At 36.6% G+C, this 21,923-nt stretch overlaps 1 protein-coding gene across 1 annotated transcript in view; it reads left to right on the top strand.

The window, feature by feature from the left end:
* The window catches only part of CFAP54 (cilia and flagella associated protein 54), a 109,889-nt gene that overhangs the window by 25,235 nt on the left and 62,731 nt on the right, over positions 1 to 21,923 (top strand). The window contains 12 exon segments of the mRNA XM_051621259.1: positions 996 to 1,054; positions 2,032 to 2,160; positions 2,850 to 2,991; positions 3,793 to 3,870; positions 3,954 to 4,075; positions 5,897 to 6,070; positions 9,225 to 9,317; positions 11,431 to 11,616; positions 12,608 to 12,750; positions 15,021 to 15,168; positions 16,516 to 16,671; positions 18,090 to 18,212. Of these exon segments, the coding sequence (XP_051477219.1) occupies positions 996 to 1,054; positions 2,032 to 2,160; positions 2,850 to 2,991; positions 3,793 to 3,870; positions 3,954 to 4,075; positions 5,897 to 6,070; positions 9,225 to 9,317; positions 11,431 to 11,616; positions 12,608 to 12,750; positions 15,021 to 15,168; positions 16,516 to 16,671; positions 18,090 to 18,212 (1,553 nt within the window).

The raw sequence follows: 21,923 nt of genomic DNA, 5'->3' as shown, positions 1-21,923 counted from the left end.
TCTGTTATTGTGGATGTAGGATCTTGGAATATGAACTGTAGTTCTCAAATGATTTACAGTAACTACAGAGTAGATTTTAAGGAACCTTTTAGAACATGTTCAGGAACATTCATTCAGTTTAAATATGACTTTTTGGAAGCAAAAAGAGCTGAATAGGTAGGAGTAATTGGTCAAAACAGGCTGATAAATAGTCAGTCAAGTGCATATTTATGCTGAGAATAGTCTTTTTCCTGAATGAATGCTGACTGAATGTAGATTTTCTTATTAACAGAAAAGAAACATTGAACAAGCAGATATAAACAGACAAAAGTGAAACAGGGAGTACAGGACTGACTAGCAGATTGTCTCTCTGAAAGGACAAAAAATGAATTTATTTCAGTGAAGAAATAAAATTTTGACAGGTTAGGGGGCTGTAACCGAGAACAAGGAGACTGCTTCCTCTTCTTTTGGAAAGGAAAGCACAATTCTGGATACAGTCTTTATGAATTAGATGAATTTAAACAATCCAAATGAATATTAAAAGGGTGATAATATCCCTTCAAGGAATATTAAATTAAAATCGTATGTATAATAAAAATATGACCTCAAGTATTTAAAAATCCTCCTATAAGTTAAATTAGCATTAAACCTGCTGTGAATTAGATAACCCTAGAGTTGAATTGATTTAAAAGTGGAAAATAGGTATGAATTCTACAACAATGTGAGGAACCACAAAATGACTCCACATTTAATTGGCCTGGATATAATGTTGCTGTGAAAGATAGGGTACATTCAAAAATACTACATACACTGAATTAGTATGATTATACACATGTAGCTATTGTGTTTAAACCTCAAAAAAGCTTTTCAAGCAGCAATATAATCACCTCATAGTCAAATGCAGAAGATCTGAATCATTGCAAGACTCTTAAGTTAATAGTAGTGCTAATCAAATGGTACTAACATTTTCTGAGTATATTTAATTTTTACTTCCTGATTTTCTTCCTATAAAAAAGGTAGAATAAGTGCCTCGCTCTTGCAAGATGAAGCCTGTGATATTCCTGAAATTCTGATGGTAATGTTTAATTAACTTTTAATTAATGTAGCATTTTTTAGTAGCATAACACTTATTTCTGCTTGAAGCTTTTAAGACAATTTTGTATTTAGTTTTATGAAGCTGAAATGTTTCACTCAATCATGCTAGCACAGGGGAAAAGAGCAAAGATATTTTTTCAAATGAAATAAAATCTAAAATACTTCCTGTGGCCCTTTTTAGTAATTTGTGATATGGAAGTTTTATTTGAAGCTTTTTTTTACAGTGTGATCACCACTTTCCACTGTACACTCTATTTTTTTTATGCTTAGTACCAGCTTTAAACAGTTTAATAGCACATTTTTAACTGATCATACAAACCTTAGGACTTTCTTAGTTTAGGACAGTATTTTGGGTTGTGCTTTTGCTTGCTGGTTTCTGTGAAGGAGGTGATGTGGAATAGATGGAACATCCAGAGTGTCCAGTGTGTTCAGTGCTCAGCACTTTGCAGGAGCATCCAATCAAATAATTAAAAACTACTTACCAAAACACATTAAGAAGAAAAAATATATATTAGTGTGAGGATTCAGGAATTTTATCAATGATATGTCTTAATGTTTATACATATGGAGCAGCTTTAATTCAGTGACAGTTTACTTGAAGTTGTTTTCTGAAAAGTCAATGTTTTGTTAACAGCATCTATGGAACACTGAAAATCTGTGAAAAGCACTTTCAGCTTAAATCTCTGAGTACAGTTTCATTCTGCTATAAGTATTTGAGTTAGTAAATTGGTTTTTGAGAGTTGAAGGAAAATCAGTCCTAAATTAATGAAAATTACTTGACATTTAAAACACTGATATTAGTATATGAAGGCATGGAGAACAATGCCTATGTAAAGGTTATTTGTCAGAGTTTAAACTGCATCAGCTAAGACTAATAGCACTTTACTTTGATAGTCCATATTATAACTTTTAATGTTGCAATTCAATAAAATGTGTTTCTCTGTGTTTTCATTTCAGAAAAGTCCTACAGAGCTGTTACAAATTGCTTATGAAAGTATTGAAAAAGCAATTAATGAAATGAACACATTTTGCCTAATGACCCTTGTGCCAGATGGAAAGTCAATATTTGACAACTGCTGTACAAAGGTGAAGTCTACAAAAAGTGACACTGCAACAAAATCTATAAATAATATATTGGATTTTGATGACACAAACCTGATATTTTATTAATACTTATAAATCTTAGTATTATCAAATGTACATTATCTTCCTGTGCCATGTAAAAGAAGGATAGAAAAAGTAAATATTTGTGTGGTAGAAATAGTATTTTTCTCTTTGACTAATAAACTATAAACTCTTTTAGGTTTTCTTTGGCATTTTCTTTTGGAAATAATTATAACTTGTAGCTTTCTCTTAGAAAATAAAAGCAGAAATACTTTTCAGATTTATTGTTTGCAACTGCTTATTATTAAAAATAATTTTTACTGTTGAGGAGAGTTCAGAATTTAGAAATTTTATCATTGTTCACCAATATTATCTTTGTTTGGTGGACCAGTAGTACAATGAAACTATTGTTCTGTAGTTTCATATTCATTATTAATCCAGTTTCCTATTGATTCTCAACTTTGGCCTAGTTTTCTTTGACTGCTATCTGTGCTTTCCCTCTAATAAATATCTTTTCTTCCATCCTTTCTTGAATGGCTGCATATTACACAGATATGACAAATTTCAGTGTTTGTCAATTTACTGAAATAATAATATCAATGTCAAGACTAATGCAGTAAGCTAAGTAATAAAAGTTTGTGTTTGATTAATTGCCACTTCCTATTTATTAGGTGGAGTCAAATGATCAGAATTTGAATTCTGTTTTGGTATGTGGTAATGATAAGACAGGAACAGGTTTCATAATGGATTTACATGTGGAGCTCATTCAGGCCCAACATCGAGTATCTGTGAAACTTCTTAAAATGACACAAGGTATGTTTCAGTAATGGTCAGTGATCTTCATAGCTTGATTAAAGGCCTCTGTTTATGTATTTTGTAATACTATGAAATAAAGGAGTATCTGCTTTCTAAAGAGGAGCTGATGGTGGGCAGTTTGCACACTGTGTACAGACAGAAATAATTATGTACTGGATTTAGATAATTTAGATTTACTGCACAAAACTAGTCTCTGACCTCTACTCAACCAATGGGAGTTAAACTTTGCTATCAATTACTGGATTTGATTTCTAGACAGTTTTTTTGTGGTATTTTCATTATAATATTAGCTGTTATGGTGTCAGTAGGGGACAACTGGGGGATGCTCTGCAGAATTACTATTTCTGTAATGCTGATTTTCTTGCTAGAGAGTATTTTTGTCAATACTCTTTTTAATCTGAGTTTCTACTCCTGTGAAGTTGTTCTTAGCTCTTCCCAGTCAGGAGACATCCCAGTCTTGCCAAATGCCTTCTGAAAACACTCTACTTGGTTTCCTATTCCTGGTGGTATTTTTTAAAACAAAAAGGCTAATATTAGTTTGACTCTGCAGAGCTCCCCTGTGCACTATTTTTTATGATCAAACAAGATCCTGTGATGTTAGTATAACTACTAAAGATGTTAGAGCATGAGGGTGGAATATTATTAGTGGAATGATCTGTCAAAGGAATTCTCCTTGGACCAAAGAAAAGAACATGAGATAGAGCAGAGCTTTACTGCAAAACTATGTATAAACCCCTCACTGAAAATTTCTCCTTACCACTGTCAGAATGAATAACTTAGGATTGTCTTCCCCCATAGATGTCCAAAAGGATGAACAAAGTCTTCAGTCTAGGAAGGCCCATAGGAAAAATATTGAAGATACCCATTATTTAACAGGTAAGGTTTATTAATAAAGGTTTTAGAAGTATAATAAAACATTGCTATTGTTTAAAAAATTTATTAAAATATCTATTTTACAGAGGCAGGTATAATGAGAAAAATAAAAAAGAATAAGCTATCCAGAGCAATCTTTTTGATGCAAAAAGCTGTACAGAAGTTTCCTAAAGAGTTAACCACTTCTTCCCAAAGGCAGCTACTGGAGGTAATAAAAAGAAGTATCTTATGGTAGAAATTTTTTATCACAGTTTTTAATGTTCTGTATAACTAAATTTGGATTACTCCTTACAAAAAAGAAGAAAATGGAAGCAACTTGAGGGACATTGAGCATTTTTAACTTCTGTTGTCAACTTTTCCCTGAGAAGTTCTGTTACGATGGGAGAATTAAGTGATTTAAAACAAGGAAAAAACACATCCCCAGATTTTGTGCACACATGTGCATTGCAGGAAACCTGAAAGAAGAAATGATCTTTCTTTCTACACTTCATTATTTAGACATTGAAATTATTAACCTATGCCTTGCCAAAATGTCATGTGAGTTTCCTTCTCCCCGTTACAACCTTCAACATCCCTCTTTTTGCAAGATCTGTAACTTGTCTTAGATTTCTTTGGCTGGTGTTGATGACATAGACTTTGTTTTATTCTTATTAAATGAACAGTTTAGAAATTGAAGATTTTGGAATTTATCGAGGCTAAAAGTAGATTTGTCATGGGCTCATTTCAAAGTCTTTTGAAATCAGTGGGGTTCTTTGTACCAGCATTTGTCCCTGAAAATTGCCTTCTTATCAGTGGAGCATAAAATTGCTGTATAGCCTGTAAAACAAATAACAGAATTTGCAGTTCTCACTATATATGAAAAGGTATTTTGAACAAGAAATTACTAAAAAGTGTTTTTCTTTTAACTGCTACAAATTTGAAAGCATGATACAATTTGGAAGAGATACAAGGCTTATTCAACCTGTGATCTTACTCAGTATGATTATTTTAAAGCCTTACAAATATATGAGGACAGAAAAAAAGAACTGCTAAAGTGCAAGATTATTGGAATGTCACTGAATAACCAATAACTTGGCATTTTCTTTTTCAGTCTGTCTTTCAGACTCAGTTCAGCCTAAATCCTTACTCGAGTGTATGGTACTAAAAGGTTTCAAATAAAACCCCTAGTTGTAGGAATATATAATCTGTCTCTTCTCCCAGAAGAATGTAATTTGCCTAAGACATTCCTGATTTCTGAATTTCTGGGAACAGGCCTTTTTGGCTTTGATTTGCACTGGACAGCTGCCACAAGTAAAGATATAAAAGTACTAAGTTCTTAATATTAAATTTCCAAGTTAAGTTTCTCTTATCCTGACAATGCAAACAATGTGAAGAAACCTAACAATTCGCTATTCAAAAATGTACCCTGATCTCCAACCAAATAGCTACATAATCACTGTGTGCAGGATGCCCCCACATTTTTTGAAAGACAGTAATGTACTGTCAGTCAGCTCTCAGCTCTCTCCAGCTAATCAAGGGAAGTGGTTTAGCCCTACAGTTTCTGCACCTACATTTTCCTCCCTTTTCTTTATTTCTGGATATAATTTCTTTCCTCTGTTTTTGGAATACAGAAAATCAGTCTAGCCACTTCCACAGCTCCTTCAGAAATTCCATAGATCAGGTCTCCAGCTCTCCTAAATAAGACTTGATACCTTTTTTGTTTCCTGTTGGGGCTAATCATTGGTTGCCAGTGATTGCTAATCAACATTATTTGTGATCACTCTCTTTTTTCCTATAGGTTCTTCCAAAATGCAATATGCATATGCAACCCTGCACTGTCTTTATTGTATATTATGAAATTGCATATGTAAGGCTTACACAAAGAGCCATTTATCCTAATATCGGATGTAAGATTATATAAAAATTTGTAAGTTTTCTATGTAGCCATAAATTTTTGTAAGGTAATTAAAAAAAAATATTTATAATTGTTAAATCTGTCTGATTGTTATGTTTGAACAGTTTTTCCCTTTTGTTTTAATTTAAATCATAGGAAGCACTGACTTTAATTGAGCAAGTTGAAGCTGAACAAAGAGCATTGTATTACAGTCTCAAAGAAGTTATGAGCAGCAAGAAAAAAAGCAAAACTCCTCCACCTCCTCTGTTACTTTCAAGATCACATTGCTCCATGACGTTTAAACCAGCCCCCTTCTCTTCAGATATTGAAGTAATGTTTTTAGTGATGACTGCATAATAAATAACTGAACAATACAAAAGAGAGCAAAAGTTGTTTCAACAGTGCTATACCATCACAGTTTTCCTTGTTGTTCTTGAGAAGATTATGTTATTCTGACTTAATTACATACGCTTTTTTTTTTCCACTGTGAGTCAATTGACTCGCTGCTTTGATCTTCATATTTGCATGAAACTTTCTTCATCTCATGCGTCATGTTCCTTGGTGCTTCTGCGATATAACACTTATTTATTCTACTTTTCAAAAGCTTACTCTCTTGCTTAGAGGCTGACGCACTCCTAGTTACCCTCTGAGGAAATGCAAGGCTGTTGCATCACGTGGTGCAAGAAAGTACCACACTGAAGCTTTTGTTAATGAAGTGCTAAAGTGCCATAGTTCAGGTGGAAAAATCTACTTTGTGTTCAACATGTAGAATGCCAGAACTACTCAGATCATAAGGGTTTTTAGGAAAGGTCTCCAGTCAAACCTTTTACTCAGAGTAGGGTTGGCTGTGAGATTAGACCAGGCTGTTTATATCTTTATCCAGTCAGCTCTGAAAAGTTTCAAGGATGGAGACTGAACACCTTCTCTGGGCAACCTCTTCCAACAGGACAACCTGTTAATGGGAAGACTTTTTTCCTTAAGTGCAGCTAAATATCTCTTGCTTCAATTAAATGTATTATTTTTCATCCTCCTACCATGCACTACTGTGAAAAATCTGGATACATCTTCTTCATCACTTGCTTGCAGGCACTCAAGGGCCTGGTAGATCCTGGTAGATCCCCTGAAGCAACCTCTTCTAAAGGAAGAATAAGCCCAGCTCTCTCAGCCTGTTCTTGCAGGGCTAGTGCGACAGCTACTGACCATCTTGGTGGATCTCTGCTGTAATCACTCTAATCATTCAACATTTCTTGTTAGAATGATGGGGGACAGAAGGAAAATTGGCTGTGGTATTTCGAGGTCGTCTCGTGAGTGCTGAGGGGAATAGTCACACTCCTCAATCTCTTAACTGTACTTCTGTTAATACAATTCAAGATGCTTTTAGATTGTTTTGCTGCCATGGCACACTGCTGGTTCATGTTCAGCTTGCTGTCTGACATGACTCCCCCATCCTTTTAGTGCTGCTCCTTAGCTTATCAGTCCCCAGCCTGTATCCTTATGGGGCATTCTTCCTTCCCAGGTGCAAAATTTTGCATTTGTCCTTGTTAAATTTAATGAGGTTCCTGTTGATACATTCCTCTGGGCTATCTAGGTCCCTTTGAATAGAAATTCTACCCTCAAGCATATCAGCTGTTTCCCTCCATTTGGCCTCATCTGTAAACCTGGTGTGTGCTCACTTTTTCCCCCATGTCATTGCTGTAGTTATTAAGCAGGACAGGTCCCAGGGTAGTCCCCTGCAGTGCTTCACTTGTTATCACACTCCAAATAGAGTACAGACCATTAACAACTAGTCTCTGAGTCTGACCTCCCAACCATTGTTTTACCCATTCATCTGTTCATCATCCTCACTTGTGTAGAACAACACTGGGAGGCCTTGCTAAGGATGAGGTAAATGACATCTATGCCCCGTCCCTCATCTGCAAATAATTAATTTTGTCACAGAGGCCAATCCTAGTGGTCAGCCATGATTTGACCTTGTTAAATCCATGCTGACTATTCCAAATTACCTTATTCTTTTTCATATGACCAGAGTGGGTTCAAACAGGCTGAAGTCTTGAATGGAAAAATTCACCAGCTGCCATTTTCTTGGGAGAGAAATTTTCATAGTGATTTTGCAAGCTTCTTCAAAATAGCAGTGTGTATAAAACGGTAAAAATTCAGATCTTATTAATAGTAGTAAGAATGCTTCTGTGAACAGTTGTTTTATAACTTGCAGTTTATTGTATTTTGAAAAGTTTATTAAAAAAATTAATAGGGGAAAGTTACTCCTTTTTATACCTAATTAACATAAAGTTAAAGTAATTTTTTTAAGTCTGGTAGTTCATCTGTTTTTGTAAGTGTTAATTTTTCTCAGTACAACAGAGTGAACATAACATATTGCGCCACCAGATGGTGCAATGAGATTATTATTCTTATAATTTGAGCCTAAATATTACAGACATTTTTTTTCTAAAGATATGTATAGCTGTTGAGCAAACATGAAAGCTGTTTTTTATGAAGAAGTTATTAGCTGGAAATGGATACTTGGGTTTTAATTAGATACATGTAGTTCTTGTACTAGAAGTCAAAGTATCTCTAAAATTTTCTCATCTTAAGATTGCTCATTTGCTGAAAATTATCTCTGTTTCAATATCTCCTGAAAAACAATCAGGATTCATTGCAAGACAAATAATGTGTATTACAAGAAAAATGAACATTTCAGGTGTTCACAATTTTTGTATGTTGATAAATGACCTCATTTGCCAAACCTCAGGCCTGTTTAAATGTCCCCTGAATGCAAGCAGGCAGCTTTTCGTAGAAGTTTAATACAAGAGAACTTAATCAGATGCATAACTTACTGAAATCCATCTGCTCAGTTCTGCTGAGATGAAATCAAAATTAGTTCCCATGTTTGATTCACTGGACACGACTGTCACTGATCCAGGAATGCATGCCCACATTCTTCCTTGGTTAAAGATACTGAAAAGTGGGGATGATACGCTCAGTGAGTTTACCAGCAGCTCAGTGGTGTTAAAAAAACATTGGTAGGAGTTGACGGTAGGAATTAAGAACATGGCATTTTTAGAAAATATTTCTACATTTCTTCATATCTGCTTTTCAGTTGCCTGCTTTTAAGGATCTGTCCTCAGGTAGTTTGCTGAATCAGACACGGATGTCAACTTTAGAAGAATACCACTGCAAGGATCAAATAAGGGGATCAGATAACTTAAAATCTACAGGATGACCTATAGATTTTATGCTTTGTGATAGATTTGAGATATAGAGTAGCTCAAGGTAGGAGACAGAATAATGGAGAGTCATCTGCTTTTATTGCCAATTTAGGATATCTATCTAGTTCTCCAGCACAGTAAATACATTATTTATTCTTGTGCAGTTAAACTATTAATTTTTCCCCCAGACTTTTTTCACAAAATTAGTACATTCTACATTAGGAAAATTTGGAAATGCTATTATGTATAAACTTGTTTTGTTTTCATTTTTTTCAAAGGTTTCATGGTACAGTATTTTTGGCTGTGTAGCAGAAGGAAATAATAAGAAAGTAAGGTTAAATAACAATAAACTTCCAAATGCAGGAGAAGAGGTAAGAAAGACGTAAAACTCCTTCAGGTCATTCTCTCTACCTTTAAAACAACCCAACTTTCTATGAGTATGCATCTGATATATTTTTTTAATCAGGTAACTGACAAGGCCTTTGACCAAACAGTTTATCTTTATTTTAAGCAATTGAAATTTTCTAGGTTGAAGGCATACCATAAGCAAAAAAAGTTCTAGAAGCCTTTTTTGAATAATGAGTTAAATGATTCAAAAGCTTCATGTTAGAGAAATCTCTGTCCCTTCTGTTATAAATCTTGGTTTTGAGAGACTTCAAGGCCAGGCTGGATGATCTAGGTGTCCCTGTCCATGGCAGGGGGCTTGGAACTAGAGGATCTTTAAGGTGCCTTTGAAACCTAACAATTCTATGATTCTATGATTGTAAGAAATACAAAAGGAAAATAAATACATTATGTGTTCAAAAAGTGTGCCCCAGACACTACTCGTTCCAGGAATTAAAAAAAGAGAAATTCTAAATAGATATAAATGTAATATTTTTCTGATTGTGTAACTTCTATCAGTTATTTCTTTTTAACAAGACCTTACCTTATTTAATTCTGGCAACACAATAATATAACTCCTTCAGTAACCTTCATGTTCAGGCATGATTGACTTCTGCAGTCCTGCTGTTTCCCTGTCATGCTGTGAACATGTGGTATGACAAATCATCCCAGACATCTGTGATTACTTATAACTGATCATGTGTCAGTATTCTTTTATATTATTTCTTCATGGCAATTTGATATTTTATTTTCTGATTTTCTTCCCTTTGCGTCTGTTCCCCGTATCTCCTTCCCAAAGAGGAAGATGCCTAAAAGAGAATGTGTGTGTAGCTACTGGCAATAGAGGCTTTCATGTTCTTCATATTCCTATTATCAAATCCAGAGAATCAAGCTTCTTGTGATGTACAGTGAAAAAGTTTCAATATACTATCCTGCTCCAGGTGAATTAAGTGTTTCTTTGGAGACTTTAAACCCAGTGCTAGCTGTTCTTTCTGTGAACTTGTTGCAATCCATCCAAACCATTGACTGCAAGCTATCGAAGCTTCTGGAAGGCATTCGAGATGTGAAGACCTGAGGTTACCCAGACATCTTAGCACTGGAACTTCTGGTTGCTTAAGGATATGCTTTTGCAAATGCTGATCTACAGAAAAAGTCACTATCTGGTGCTCCATGGAAAAGGTTTAGAATCCTTGGTGGTGGAATGATCTATCAACTTATATACATGAGAAAAGCCTTCTTTAAGGGGTTAATACTAATGGTCTTAGACTGATTTCTGGTCTGCTGGTTCAGGATCCAGCCCCAGCATTTAAAGGGATTTCTGTGGTTCAGAGGTCTCCTTATGAAGGCCAGACTGAATAAGAACACTGTGTCAATGCTACATTGATATACCTTGTTTCTCATGTTGTGACACAGTCAGAGTCAGTTGTTTGTTGTTTCAAGAGCCTAAAGATTTCCTGTGGCTGAGTTGTCCTGGTTATGGATGGGAAGGTGGAAAAGCATGTAGGGGCAAGCTATGATCCTACAATGCAGGTGGACAATTACTTGAAGGAAAAATAAATATAAAATTTTGGAAATATATTGTTTATGTACACATTCACTATATACATGTTCACAAACTTTAAAAGTCCTGTTAATGATGTTGAGAGGACCTGAGACATCCTCTCCCCATATCTAATACATGCATGTGGCATGGATAGAGGAGATCCATATGCTCTTTCTCTGGAAACACAGCTCAGGGCTAAAATGTCACCATCTCAATGACTACAAGCTTGCACACTCACAGTATGAATGTGCAAATAGTCAAAAAGGTCTTAGAGAAGCTCCAGATCCTGGTACTTCACTCTTCTCTTAGGTTATGTGCTCTGTATACTTAATTGCATTCCAGAGAAAATTGATACTTCCCCCCCTGTCATTTCATTGTTTTCTCATTGTCTTCAAGGACCTAGTATTCCGTGGATTTATGACCAGTCTGTCGATCAACGTTACACTTTGATTGTATCCCAGACCATTACATAATTTGTTTAACAATAAAAGTTTAAAGTTTGAGATTTGGTTTTGATATGTACCGTTGATGTAACTAGAATATATTTTTATTGGTAGATACCAGCTGATGACAAAAGCCTCTTGGAAATACATGGCTTAGATCCCAATGAGAAATACATATTTGCAGTTGCAGCATATTCTTCTGATGGAAAACTTATTGGTGATAGCATTGGGGAAACAACCAAGCCAATCCTTGCTTACCCACCACTTTCTGCCACTACTGTTCGAGCCTATCTGACTCAGGTAGGGTTAGAGTCTTTGATAACAAATGCATAATTTAATTTGGTTGCAACTAATTGTTTTCACTGATAGCTTTAAAACTGCTGGTAAAACTCAAGGCTTCCTTGCCAAAAGCTTGATTAGCACAAATCACAATTTTAACATAACAAATTATATATTTGAATAACTCAATTCTGAATTCAAAATTATTAGAAATTCCAGTTTAAGGGGAAAGATGTCTCTCAGCTAGTTTTCTTATTCCTGTTCCTGGTTTTCAGTCTTCATTTAACTTATTTTTTCTTTTTCTAATTCTATTTTTTCATTTGTAATCAAGACCAAGTGCTAGAAATAATCCTATTAGTCATTACAGTATGGGATGAAAACTCAGAACTTACCAGGTATCAAATCCAACCATTTTCATACTGAAATTATTTTTGTAGTGTCTTGTGGAAAACCACAAAGGCTTTGTCAGACCTTTATAAAAATGTTCTGTAGTCTTAATAAAGAAAATTTAAAACAACTAGTGGCACGGAGAAAAGTTAAATTGTCTAGCCCTACAGATCAGATCACAGGGAACTGTTAAAAGATTTCCTAAAATCTTTCAGAGTAAGAATCCATATGAATTTATACCTATTCGTGTGACTCCATTTACATCCTATTATCCAGAGCACCAGGGCATTCTGCAGAATTAGCAAAATTAAAATGAACCAAGAGAAAGCAATATGCCTTCAAAAAACTGCAGCACAATACCTATAAAGTATTCCTCAAAGGGCTGCTAGAGCCTTGGATAATAGTCAAGAAACTCTTTTGCCTTCTCTGATATTAATTCTGAAGTCAAACTGATAGTAGGATTAGATTGTTACTATGTGTGTTTTATTAAAATATGTCAAAATATACTTAGAGAAACTGTAAAATTAATGTTAGAGGGAGTTTAAAAACTTTTCTTGCTATATTTGGCTTGGTCATTTGATGAACATGAAAACCTGACATTTTGTTGTTGTTGGGTTTTTTGTAGGTAGCCTATCAGACTGGCAACTATACATTAGCCAGAGAAGCATTTTCACCGATGTGGGATTATTTTGTTTCAAATTCTTCTCCACTGCCTGCCAATGGAGCTGTTATTTCTGCAAGCAGTAATTTGACTACATCTGTAAACAGGTAATGTGCCAGAACAAAATTGAAATAATAGTTAATTATAGATGTGCACATATTATTTTAAAGCGTACCAGGTTGTGAAATCTTGTTTAGACTTGTGATATGAAAAACATTCTGAAAAAAAATGTGTGAAATGAGTTATAAAAATATAGTGTTTTATAATTAGCAGAGGATTTTGGTTATCTATGGAAATGCTAGCATGGCATTTACACACCTAATTGTTTATAATGATTGTTTTTTTAAGATAATGGAGAAACATTTATGAAGTGGCTATTAGTTCTGTGTGATTCATTTTCATATGCAAAATATGTAACAGGAATTGGGTTCTTGACTTTCAGCTCCAATTAAGGGAGCAGCAGAGTTCAGAAATTCTGAACATTTTGTCAAGAGCACCAGTTAAAAATGGGTAAATGCTTGACATTTTTGTTTTGGGATGGCTATATATATTTGCCAATAATCTTTGAATATATTGAATGACTTTAGAAGCAATATTTTAAATTAATTCATTTATAAATAAATTTCAAATGTTCAACCATAATACTATTGTTTGTTCATGATGACAAAGCACAGCTAGAAATGTTGTGATTACATTCACTGAAATTCAATATGCAGAAATAAATCAAAACTTAATTCGTTCCCAGATAAAAGAAGGAGAGATATAAAATAATAGACATGAAATGCTGTATTAAAAAGAATACTTTTAAATGTTAGTCAACTGCTTCTAATTGATGATTAATTAGCATCCGATATAACTGAACAGAAATCTTCATCCTCACTTGTGTACAATTCTTTTTAGTCTAATTCTTTCATTAAGTAATTTTTGGCAAAGTGCTGGAGAGATGAAAGGGTTTTGCAGCATCTCTATTTCAGTTTGACAGACTGGCTCAGTCTTGAAACCATAGTGATAAAAAGCAACCTTATTGCATGTGTGTTAATAGTTCATGAATGCTTCAAGAATTAGAGAAGAAATAAAGAAATCCAGGTTTTTGTTTCAAGAAATAGATATTAGAGGGATTTTTTTTGCTTTTTTGACCATTTTGTCCAAGCATATTTTTAAATTTAAGTTTATTTAAATTTGTAATTTTATTTTATTTTAATTTAATTTAATTTATTTTTTACAATTAATATAGAAGACTCTCAAAGCTACAGTAAAAGAGCTGAAATGAGGCAGTCTCAATTTTACAGATCGGTCACTAAGAAATTAAATGGTCTAATTTGAAAGCACACAGGACTTAAAAAGACAGTAGAGGGTGCTGGAAGGAAAGGAAACCTCTTGTTTCCAGCCAGAAGCTCTATTGATATCTTGGTGATGTCAAGTATATATTGTCCTTCTTGAGTTTCAGTCTCTTTTAGGAAATAGAACTGAGGAGGATGATTTTTTTTCTTATACTTCAAAATAATAGGGTTTTTCCTGTAACAAAAGTGTATATAAAAAATATAACAAGGACAAACACCCCTCTGCCTCCACCTGTGGAAAAAAACCACAACAATAAACCACCGACAAAAAAGCAGGCAGATGAAGAGATTCTTTTGAGACTTGTAATACAAGACATCACTGATGAAAAGGAGTCATAGAATCATAGAATCATTAAGGTTGGAAAGGACCTTAAAGATCATCAAGTTCCAACCCCCCTGCCATCAGCAGGGAACCCTACCACTAGACCAAGTTGCACAAAACCTCATCCAGCCTGGCCTTAAAAACCTCCAGGGATGGGGCATCAACAACATCCCTGGCCAACCCATTCCAGTTCCTCACCACCCTTACAGTGAAGAATTTCTTCCTAATCTCCTAAACCTAAATCTCCCCTCTCTCAGTTTAAAACCATTACCCCTTGTCCTATCACTCCCTCTGGAGTCTGTTGCTAAATCTTAGTAATGGACTTCACAACTGCTTGCATCATTGCCCTAATACAGAAAAATAAGGTGTAAAAAAAGTTAAAGTAAATAAGCTGTAGCATCTCAAGGTTTCAAATAAAGTACAAAGTAAGTTTCACTGGATTAGATGAAATAACTAGGGAGAAAGTGTCTTAGGATAGTGGAAGGTATACCAAAAAAGGGAGTCTTATCTCTTTCATTTATTTTTTATGTTTGAAATTGTAAGCATTTTTTCAGTTTTATGTATACATTTTATTTCCAGAAGTAGCTACAGCAATCCTCTTTGTCCATAATTTAAAAATTAAAGGTTGCATTTTAATAGAATGCAGTTTCAGGCATGTGATATCTGAATCGTCATTAACATACTTTTACTGTTCTGTTGCTCTTATATTTTGTAGGTTACGTTTTGAAGTTCTATCTCAGACTTCTCGTATTACCTTGCACCTCTTTCTGAGGAATATATTTGCTGTTTGTGACATTAATGTAATGGAAAGAGCACTCTTCTGTGATTCCATCTGTTCCAATGAGATACTTTATAAGGAACAAGTATGTGTGGCTTAGTATAATGTACTGGATTTGATTGTACTTTTTGATCACCTCTGTTTCATCATTGTAAGATAAATGTTGCAATGTACTAATCCTATTTAGAGAATACTTCGTTTTCTGTGAGTTACCTGGTGTGCCTTTCTGAATTATTTAGTAGCTGTTGCTTATTTTACATCCTGGAAATATGGTTTCTGAATCAGTTACTGCCTAATCCAAAACCCACTCATGCCAGCTGGGGGATGATTTTCTTTGACGTCAGTAGTGGTAGACTATAATTTAAGGAAGTGGTATAATCATTGTAATTTTTGTTCTACTAAGATGCACCTTGTAGTTTTAATTTTAAACTTTCCTGCTACTTAATATATTTTCATTAATACTGAACTTCTAGCAAGGTTTCATGGTTTTAGTATCCTAAGCTTCTTATTATACTTTAATATAGAATGACAGAAAGGTTTGGGTTGGAAGAGACTTTAAAGATCATCTAGTTCCAACCCCCTGCATGGGCAGGGATACCTCCCACTAGATAAGGGTGGTTCAAACCCCATCCAACCTGGCCTTGAACACTTCCAAGGAGGGGGCATCCACAGCTTCCCTAGTCAACCTGTTCCAGTGTCTCACCACTCTCACAGTCAAGAATTTCTTCCTAATGTCCAACCTAAATCTCTCCTCTTCCAGTTTAAAACCATTACCCTTCATTCTTTCACTATATGCCCTTGTAAAAGTCCCTCCCCAGCTTTCTTGTGGGCCCCTCCAGCTACTGGAAGGCCACTATATATTAAGCTTCTTTTAATATACTAAGGCACTTTGTTTCAGAATTTCTTTTAGTATAATGGCATGTTAATGACACAAAAAATATTCCTTTTTTAATTGGATAGTCAAGCTTTGCCTCCTGTATTATTACATTCCTGTTCTTCTTTGCTGAGTACTTGTCTTGTAAAAATGTGAGCGGTCAATTACTGAGTGACTTTACTGGATCTGCTCAGACATGCAAGGCCTGCAGAGATAACTGGGAGGGAAAGGAAGGAATTGTTATCCTCCCCTACCTACTCTGAGAGGTTAGCATGTGAAATTTCTGCTCCACACAGGCTGAGGTTGCTAAGCAGGCTATGTAAATTATATGAGTAAATTCAGAGGGCACAAGTAGGTCAAGAACAATCTTTACCTTAGAATCATGAATAATGTTGCATTTGTTTATATGCTTCTAACAGATGTAAATGTAAATTTATTTTTAAACTTTTATCTTACTTGCTGCTTTTTAAACTACAATAGCATCTGACTTCTTTCTCTCTCAAATGGTTTAAACCAATAGAATTCATATGTGAATCAAAATATGTTTTTCTTTTGCAGGTTGCTAGATTAGCAGAATGTGAAAGATTGATGGTGGCAATTGGACTTAGCAATTGGTTGAATAATGCACGTTACACCCTGCAGTCTGTTGTACAATGTTATGGTCTCCTTGCTCCAATTATTTATCACAAGATTTCTTCAGTGCAAGTAGTACAGGTGAGAGCATTTTAAGACAAAGCAGCTGGCATCCAAGTCCTGCAGTTATAGTAATTAAAATTAAACTTGTAGTGGAGTTTACTGTTTGAGAGATAAATATCTAGGTTTCAGGTTTTTTGTAGTTGCTGAATTAAAATCCTTCTATGGTTTTATGTATTCCCAATGTGTATATGTTCAGTGTAAGCTGCAAAGATTGTGCTCTCAGATATACTAAAGTAACTGCAGAATATTTCCTCAGGATGAGCACCTTGTCTTTGAAAACAGAATACCTGAATTACCTTGTCTCATTTCTGAAGCAGCAGACATTTATTTATTTTTTTTTAGATTCAGCAAGGATACAGTAGAAATGTGCAACTTTTCCCCTGTAATTAGGTAGTTTTGACAGGGAGCAACAGTAAGAGCATGTTTGTTCCATGAGGAAGGATGAGGTGACTGCAGTGCAGGCAAGACACAGAGTAGCTGCATCTGAATATGGCAGACAGAGCAGGGTGTTGGTAAGAGGATCCACTGACAGTCCAGAGAAGGTGAAGTTATTGGGCTGGCCCAGGGTCCATCCAGGAGAAAAAGTCAGGAGCAGCAGGAGTTGGAGACAGAGGCTAGAGACAAGGCTACAAAACAGATCCAAGATCCATCCAAGAGGCAGAACTGAAGACCAACTCACCAATATTATAGCTCAAGCAGGGACTGAAGGCTTGTGTCTGAACGTAATTGGGGCTCCTGGGGCCCTGCGCAGAAGATGTGAGAAAAGAGCCCAAGTGAGGCTTCTCAGGGAATGACTTTTGGGGTGTTCAGGGCCCTGAGAAGATTTTAGGAGTGTTTAGAAAAAAGAATAATAATGTGTTTACATACAGGGATACCCTCTTGCTTAAGGAGTTGTTGGCTATGGTGACCTTCAAAAGCCACTGGAAATGGCTCGTGGTTCTTATTTCCCAAATAAAGGGAAAAATAATATCATCCCATGCTTTTTTTGTGTCTGATAGACAAAAATGGGGGAAAGAAGTCTTATTTTCAGAGCACACCCAAAACATTTTTCTTTCATTTAAAATTCTGGCCAGCTCAATATTTTTTTAAGCAGTCCTCTTCTAGGAGTAGCTCATCTCACTGGACTAAGCATTCTTTGATTTCATCTTAATTAAATCAGCAAAAATATACATCATGTATCTGTAATTTAATATCTGTGTTTTTATGTGTACATGCCATTTATTCCAAAGGGCTGGGGTTGAAATCTTGCCATTATTAATCTTAATGGAGATATTCTTATTAGCTTTTGTAGAGCCAGTTATTTCAACCTTATATGTTAGATTTCAGAGTTGGAAGGGACCTTAAAGTTCACCATCAAACACAATAGGCTGTACAGAGGTAAAAGTTTCTAAGTGTGTTGCAGAGTCCAAGTTTTCTTTTAACCCTTGTATTTACAGATCCTCATTAAATGCTTGGCTGTCCTTCAAGAAATTCCAAGTGCTACTTTGCAGAGGAGGCAGGCAGGATGTTATGAGAGTATTCAGCATATGATTGCTTGTACTTCATTTTATACAGCAAAGGTATGGTGGGTATTACTGAGCTTACAGCTTAGTTTAAGATATAGCCCTTGTCATTCAGAGAAAAAAAAAAGGATTTAGTAAGCTGGCCTTCAAAGTTATATCTTAGAGAACAGTCACTCTTAAATAATAAAGGCATAGAAACATAAATGAATACCTTTGTATCGGTGCATTTTATGTAGTAACAAAAATTTGACTTTCTAATAGAATTGAGAATGTTCATTTGTTCAGAAAATTGTCTGAATCTGTTAGTCCATGACATGAAATCTGTATTTTATATCATTGTGTGTATTTTTACATTTAAAGTAGTACTATTTTCAATAACGCCTTATGTAATAAATAAATTTAAAAGTTTATTTACTGAAAATAGGGCATATTTGTAGTTTTAATCTGATTAGCGTACCTGACTTACTTGCTACTTAGATACAAGAAACTTTGTACTGTTTAGTCCCATGTGCTGGCAGGAACCTGAACACCTTGATTTTTAACCACAGGATATATCTGTAGATCACATTTATGATTCAGATATTCACTTTTTTTAGTGAGATAAGGAGAAATTTGCTACCAGTAGGATTTTTTTCTTAGGCATAGAGACATGCTAGAGTTAAAGTACCCACCATGAGAAATATATCTTCTGGATTTCAGCTAAGAGCTCATAGTGAAGCTGAGCTGCAGCTAATGCTTTGGGGGATCCCCCTATGTTAGTGATCCCTCACCTAGTCTTCATAGGAGCTGGATGTCTGTGCTCACCTCACCAGACCAGAGCAGTGTCAAGTATCCTTAAAAGTGCACTGCAAGAAAGCCCAGTTTTCATTCTTCCTATAAAGATGCGTATTTTAAGCCCTGGTGTTGTCATTTTGTTCATGTTAATCATATAATTCATAGCAGTGAGGGCAGTGCCAGGGAACAGCGAGGGCTGGGGAGCCAGGAGCTGGGGGCAATGCCATGCCCAGCAGGGCAGCACTTGGCAGTAAGGTTCAACCAGGAGTCCAGATCATCAGGTGAGTTTGTGGTGATGAGGAAGGTCTGAGCTGAAGCTGGGAGGTCAATCCGCCAGTCAAGATCAGGTCTTGTGAGAGGAGCTAAGGTGAGACACAGCTCAGCAGGCTGGTCCATCATGATGGGAGCAGTCCGAGGTCTAACTGAGGCGTCAGTCCATGCATCAGGTGTCCAAACAAGTGGATCCATTTCCAGGCCCAGGGAAGGCTTGTAGCGCGCTGGAGACCGGCATTCCTTCCACATAGGAACTGGCAGGAACGGTAGGCCTCAGAACTCAGCTGAAAGAGACCCCCTCATGCCATAGTGGGAGGGCCCAGGTGGAAGCTATCAAGGCCAATAAAGCCTATTAGCAGCCTTGGAACCTTGATATAGCAGTTGGTTGTGGTTGGATTCCCCAGGTAAATGACTGCTTGTATTGCTGTTTTGGTTTTTTTCCTTAGAGAAAGCATTTCAACAGAGTAGCAAACAGAATGAGCAAATTGCAAATGCTTCTTATTAATCCATGGTGTATGGTTTTCTGTTGAGTTACAGTCAAGCCATGTGCTATATTTATCCTAAAGTAATCTGTACACTTATTTTCTATTCCAAAGACAAACAGTCTAACATGAAGTTACCTTGCATATAGAAGAAGCATTTTGGCCTTTAGAACTCTGTCTAAAGAAGATAAAGTAATCTAAAAACATTCTTTACACTGTTAATTTCTAAATGTCATCATTTAAAAAATAAATTTCACCACTCCTTTCACTAATACAGTTGGGATTTTCCAGTGTGCATTTGATACCAGAAAGGTAAATGAGGATCATTTAGTTACCCTTTGTATTCTTTGATAGAAGTACTGCCTGAGAACGGGAGAATGTCAATCACAGGAGTAGATACTTCTCGTTAAATCTATCTGTTCTCAAAGGGATAGGTTAAGCAGAAGTAGAACACATAGATGACAACTGCAATTCCAATTACTTTACAGGTCTATAGTACTGTTTTTTTAATGTAAGGAAACGTAAGTATTAATTGATTTCTATTTATAGAATCATGGAATCATAGAATCATTAAGGTTGGAAGGGACCTTAAAGATCAAGTTCCAACCCATCCTGCCATCAGCAGGGAACCCTACCACTAGACCAGGTTGCACAAAACCTCATCCAACCTGACCTTAAAAACCTCCAGGGATGAGGCATCAACAACCTCCCTGGGCAACCCATTCCAGTTCCTCACCACCCTTATAGTGAAGAATTTCTTCCTAATATCTAACCTAAATCTCCCCTCTCTCAGTTTGAAACCATTACCCCTTGTCCTGTCACTATCTTTGCTGATGAAAAGCCCCTGCCCAGCTCTCTTGTAGCCCCTTCAGTTACTGGAAGGCTGCTATAAGGTCTCCCTGGAGTCTTCTCTTCTATAGGCTGAACAGCCCCAACTCTCTCAGCCTGTCTTCATAGCAGAGGTGCTCCAGGCTTTTGATCACCTCGGTGGCCCTTCTCTGGACCCTCTCCAACAGGTCTATATCTTTCTTGTGCTGAGGGCAACAGGACTGTACACAGTATTCCAGGTGGGTTCTCACCAGAGCAGAGTAGAGGGGCAGAATCACCTCCCTGGCCCTGCTGGCCACACTTCTGATGCAGCCCAGGATGCAGTTGCTCTCTGGGCTCCAGCACATACTGGCAGCTCATGTCGAACTTCTCATGAACTACCACCCCCAAGTCCTTCTCCTCAGGACTGCTCTCCAGCCATTCTGCCCCCAACCTGTCTTTGTGCCTGGGGTTGTGCTGACCCAGGTGCAGGACCTTGCACTTGGCCTTGATGAACTTCATGAGGTTGGCACTAGCCCACCTCTCCAGGCCTGCCAAGGTCCCTCTGGATGGTGTCCCTTCCATCTAGGGTGTCAACCACATCACACAGCTTGGTATCATCATCAGATTTACTGAGGATACACTCCATCTTACTGTCCATGTATCAAACAAAGATATTAAACAGCACTGGTCCCAGTACTGACCCTTGAGAGACACCACTCATCACCTGCCTCCATTTGGACATTGAGGCAATGACCACAACTCTCTGGGTGTGGCCATCCAGCCAATCTCTTATCCACCAAGTGGTCCATCTGTCAAATCCTTGCCTTGTCAGTTTGGAGACCAGGATGTCATGTGGGACAGTCTCAAAGGCCTTGCACAAATCCAGGTAGATGATACCAGTTGCTCTGCCATTATTCACCATCTCTGTAGCCTTGTTGTAGAAGGCCACCAGGCCACCAGGTAGATTGCTCAGGCATGATTTGCCCTTAGTGAAGCCATGCTGGCTATCACCATTTACCTCCTTATTTTCCATGTACCTTAGCAGATTTTCCAGGAGGATCTGTTCCACTATCTTGCCAGGCACCGAAGTGAGACTGACTAGCCTATAGTTCCCCAGGTCTTCCTTCTTCCTCTTTTTGAAAATAAGGGCTATGCTCTCTTTTTTCCAATCAGTGGGCACCTCACCAGACTGCCATGACCTCTCAAATATGATGGACAGAGGCTTAGCAATTTCATCCGCCAGCTCCCTCAGGACCCATGGGTGAATCCCATCAGGTCCCTTAGATTTATGCACCTTCAGGTTCTTTAGATGGTCACAAACCTGCTCTACACCTACGGTGCGGGTTAATTCATTTTCCCAGTCCCTGCATTCACCTTCTGTGGCCTTTGTGTTGAGGCTGGAGCACTTGCCAGAGAAGACTGAAGCAAA

Source organism: Apus apus, chromosome 1, assembly GCF_020740795.1.
Source record: "Apus apus isolate bApuApu2 chromosome 1, bApuApu2.pri.cur, whole genome shotgun sequence".
NCBI lineage: Eukaryota > Metazoa > Chordata > Aves > Apodiformes > Apodidae > Apus > Apus apus.
This window is presented reverse-complemented; position numbering and strand designations above follow the sequence as displayed.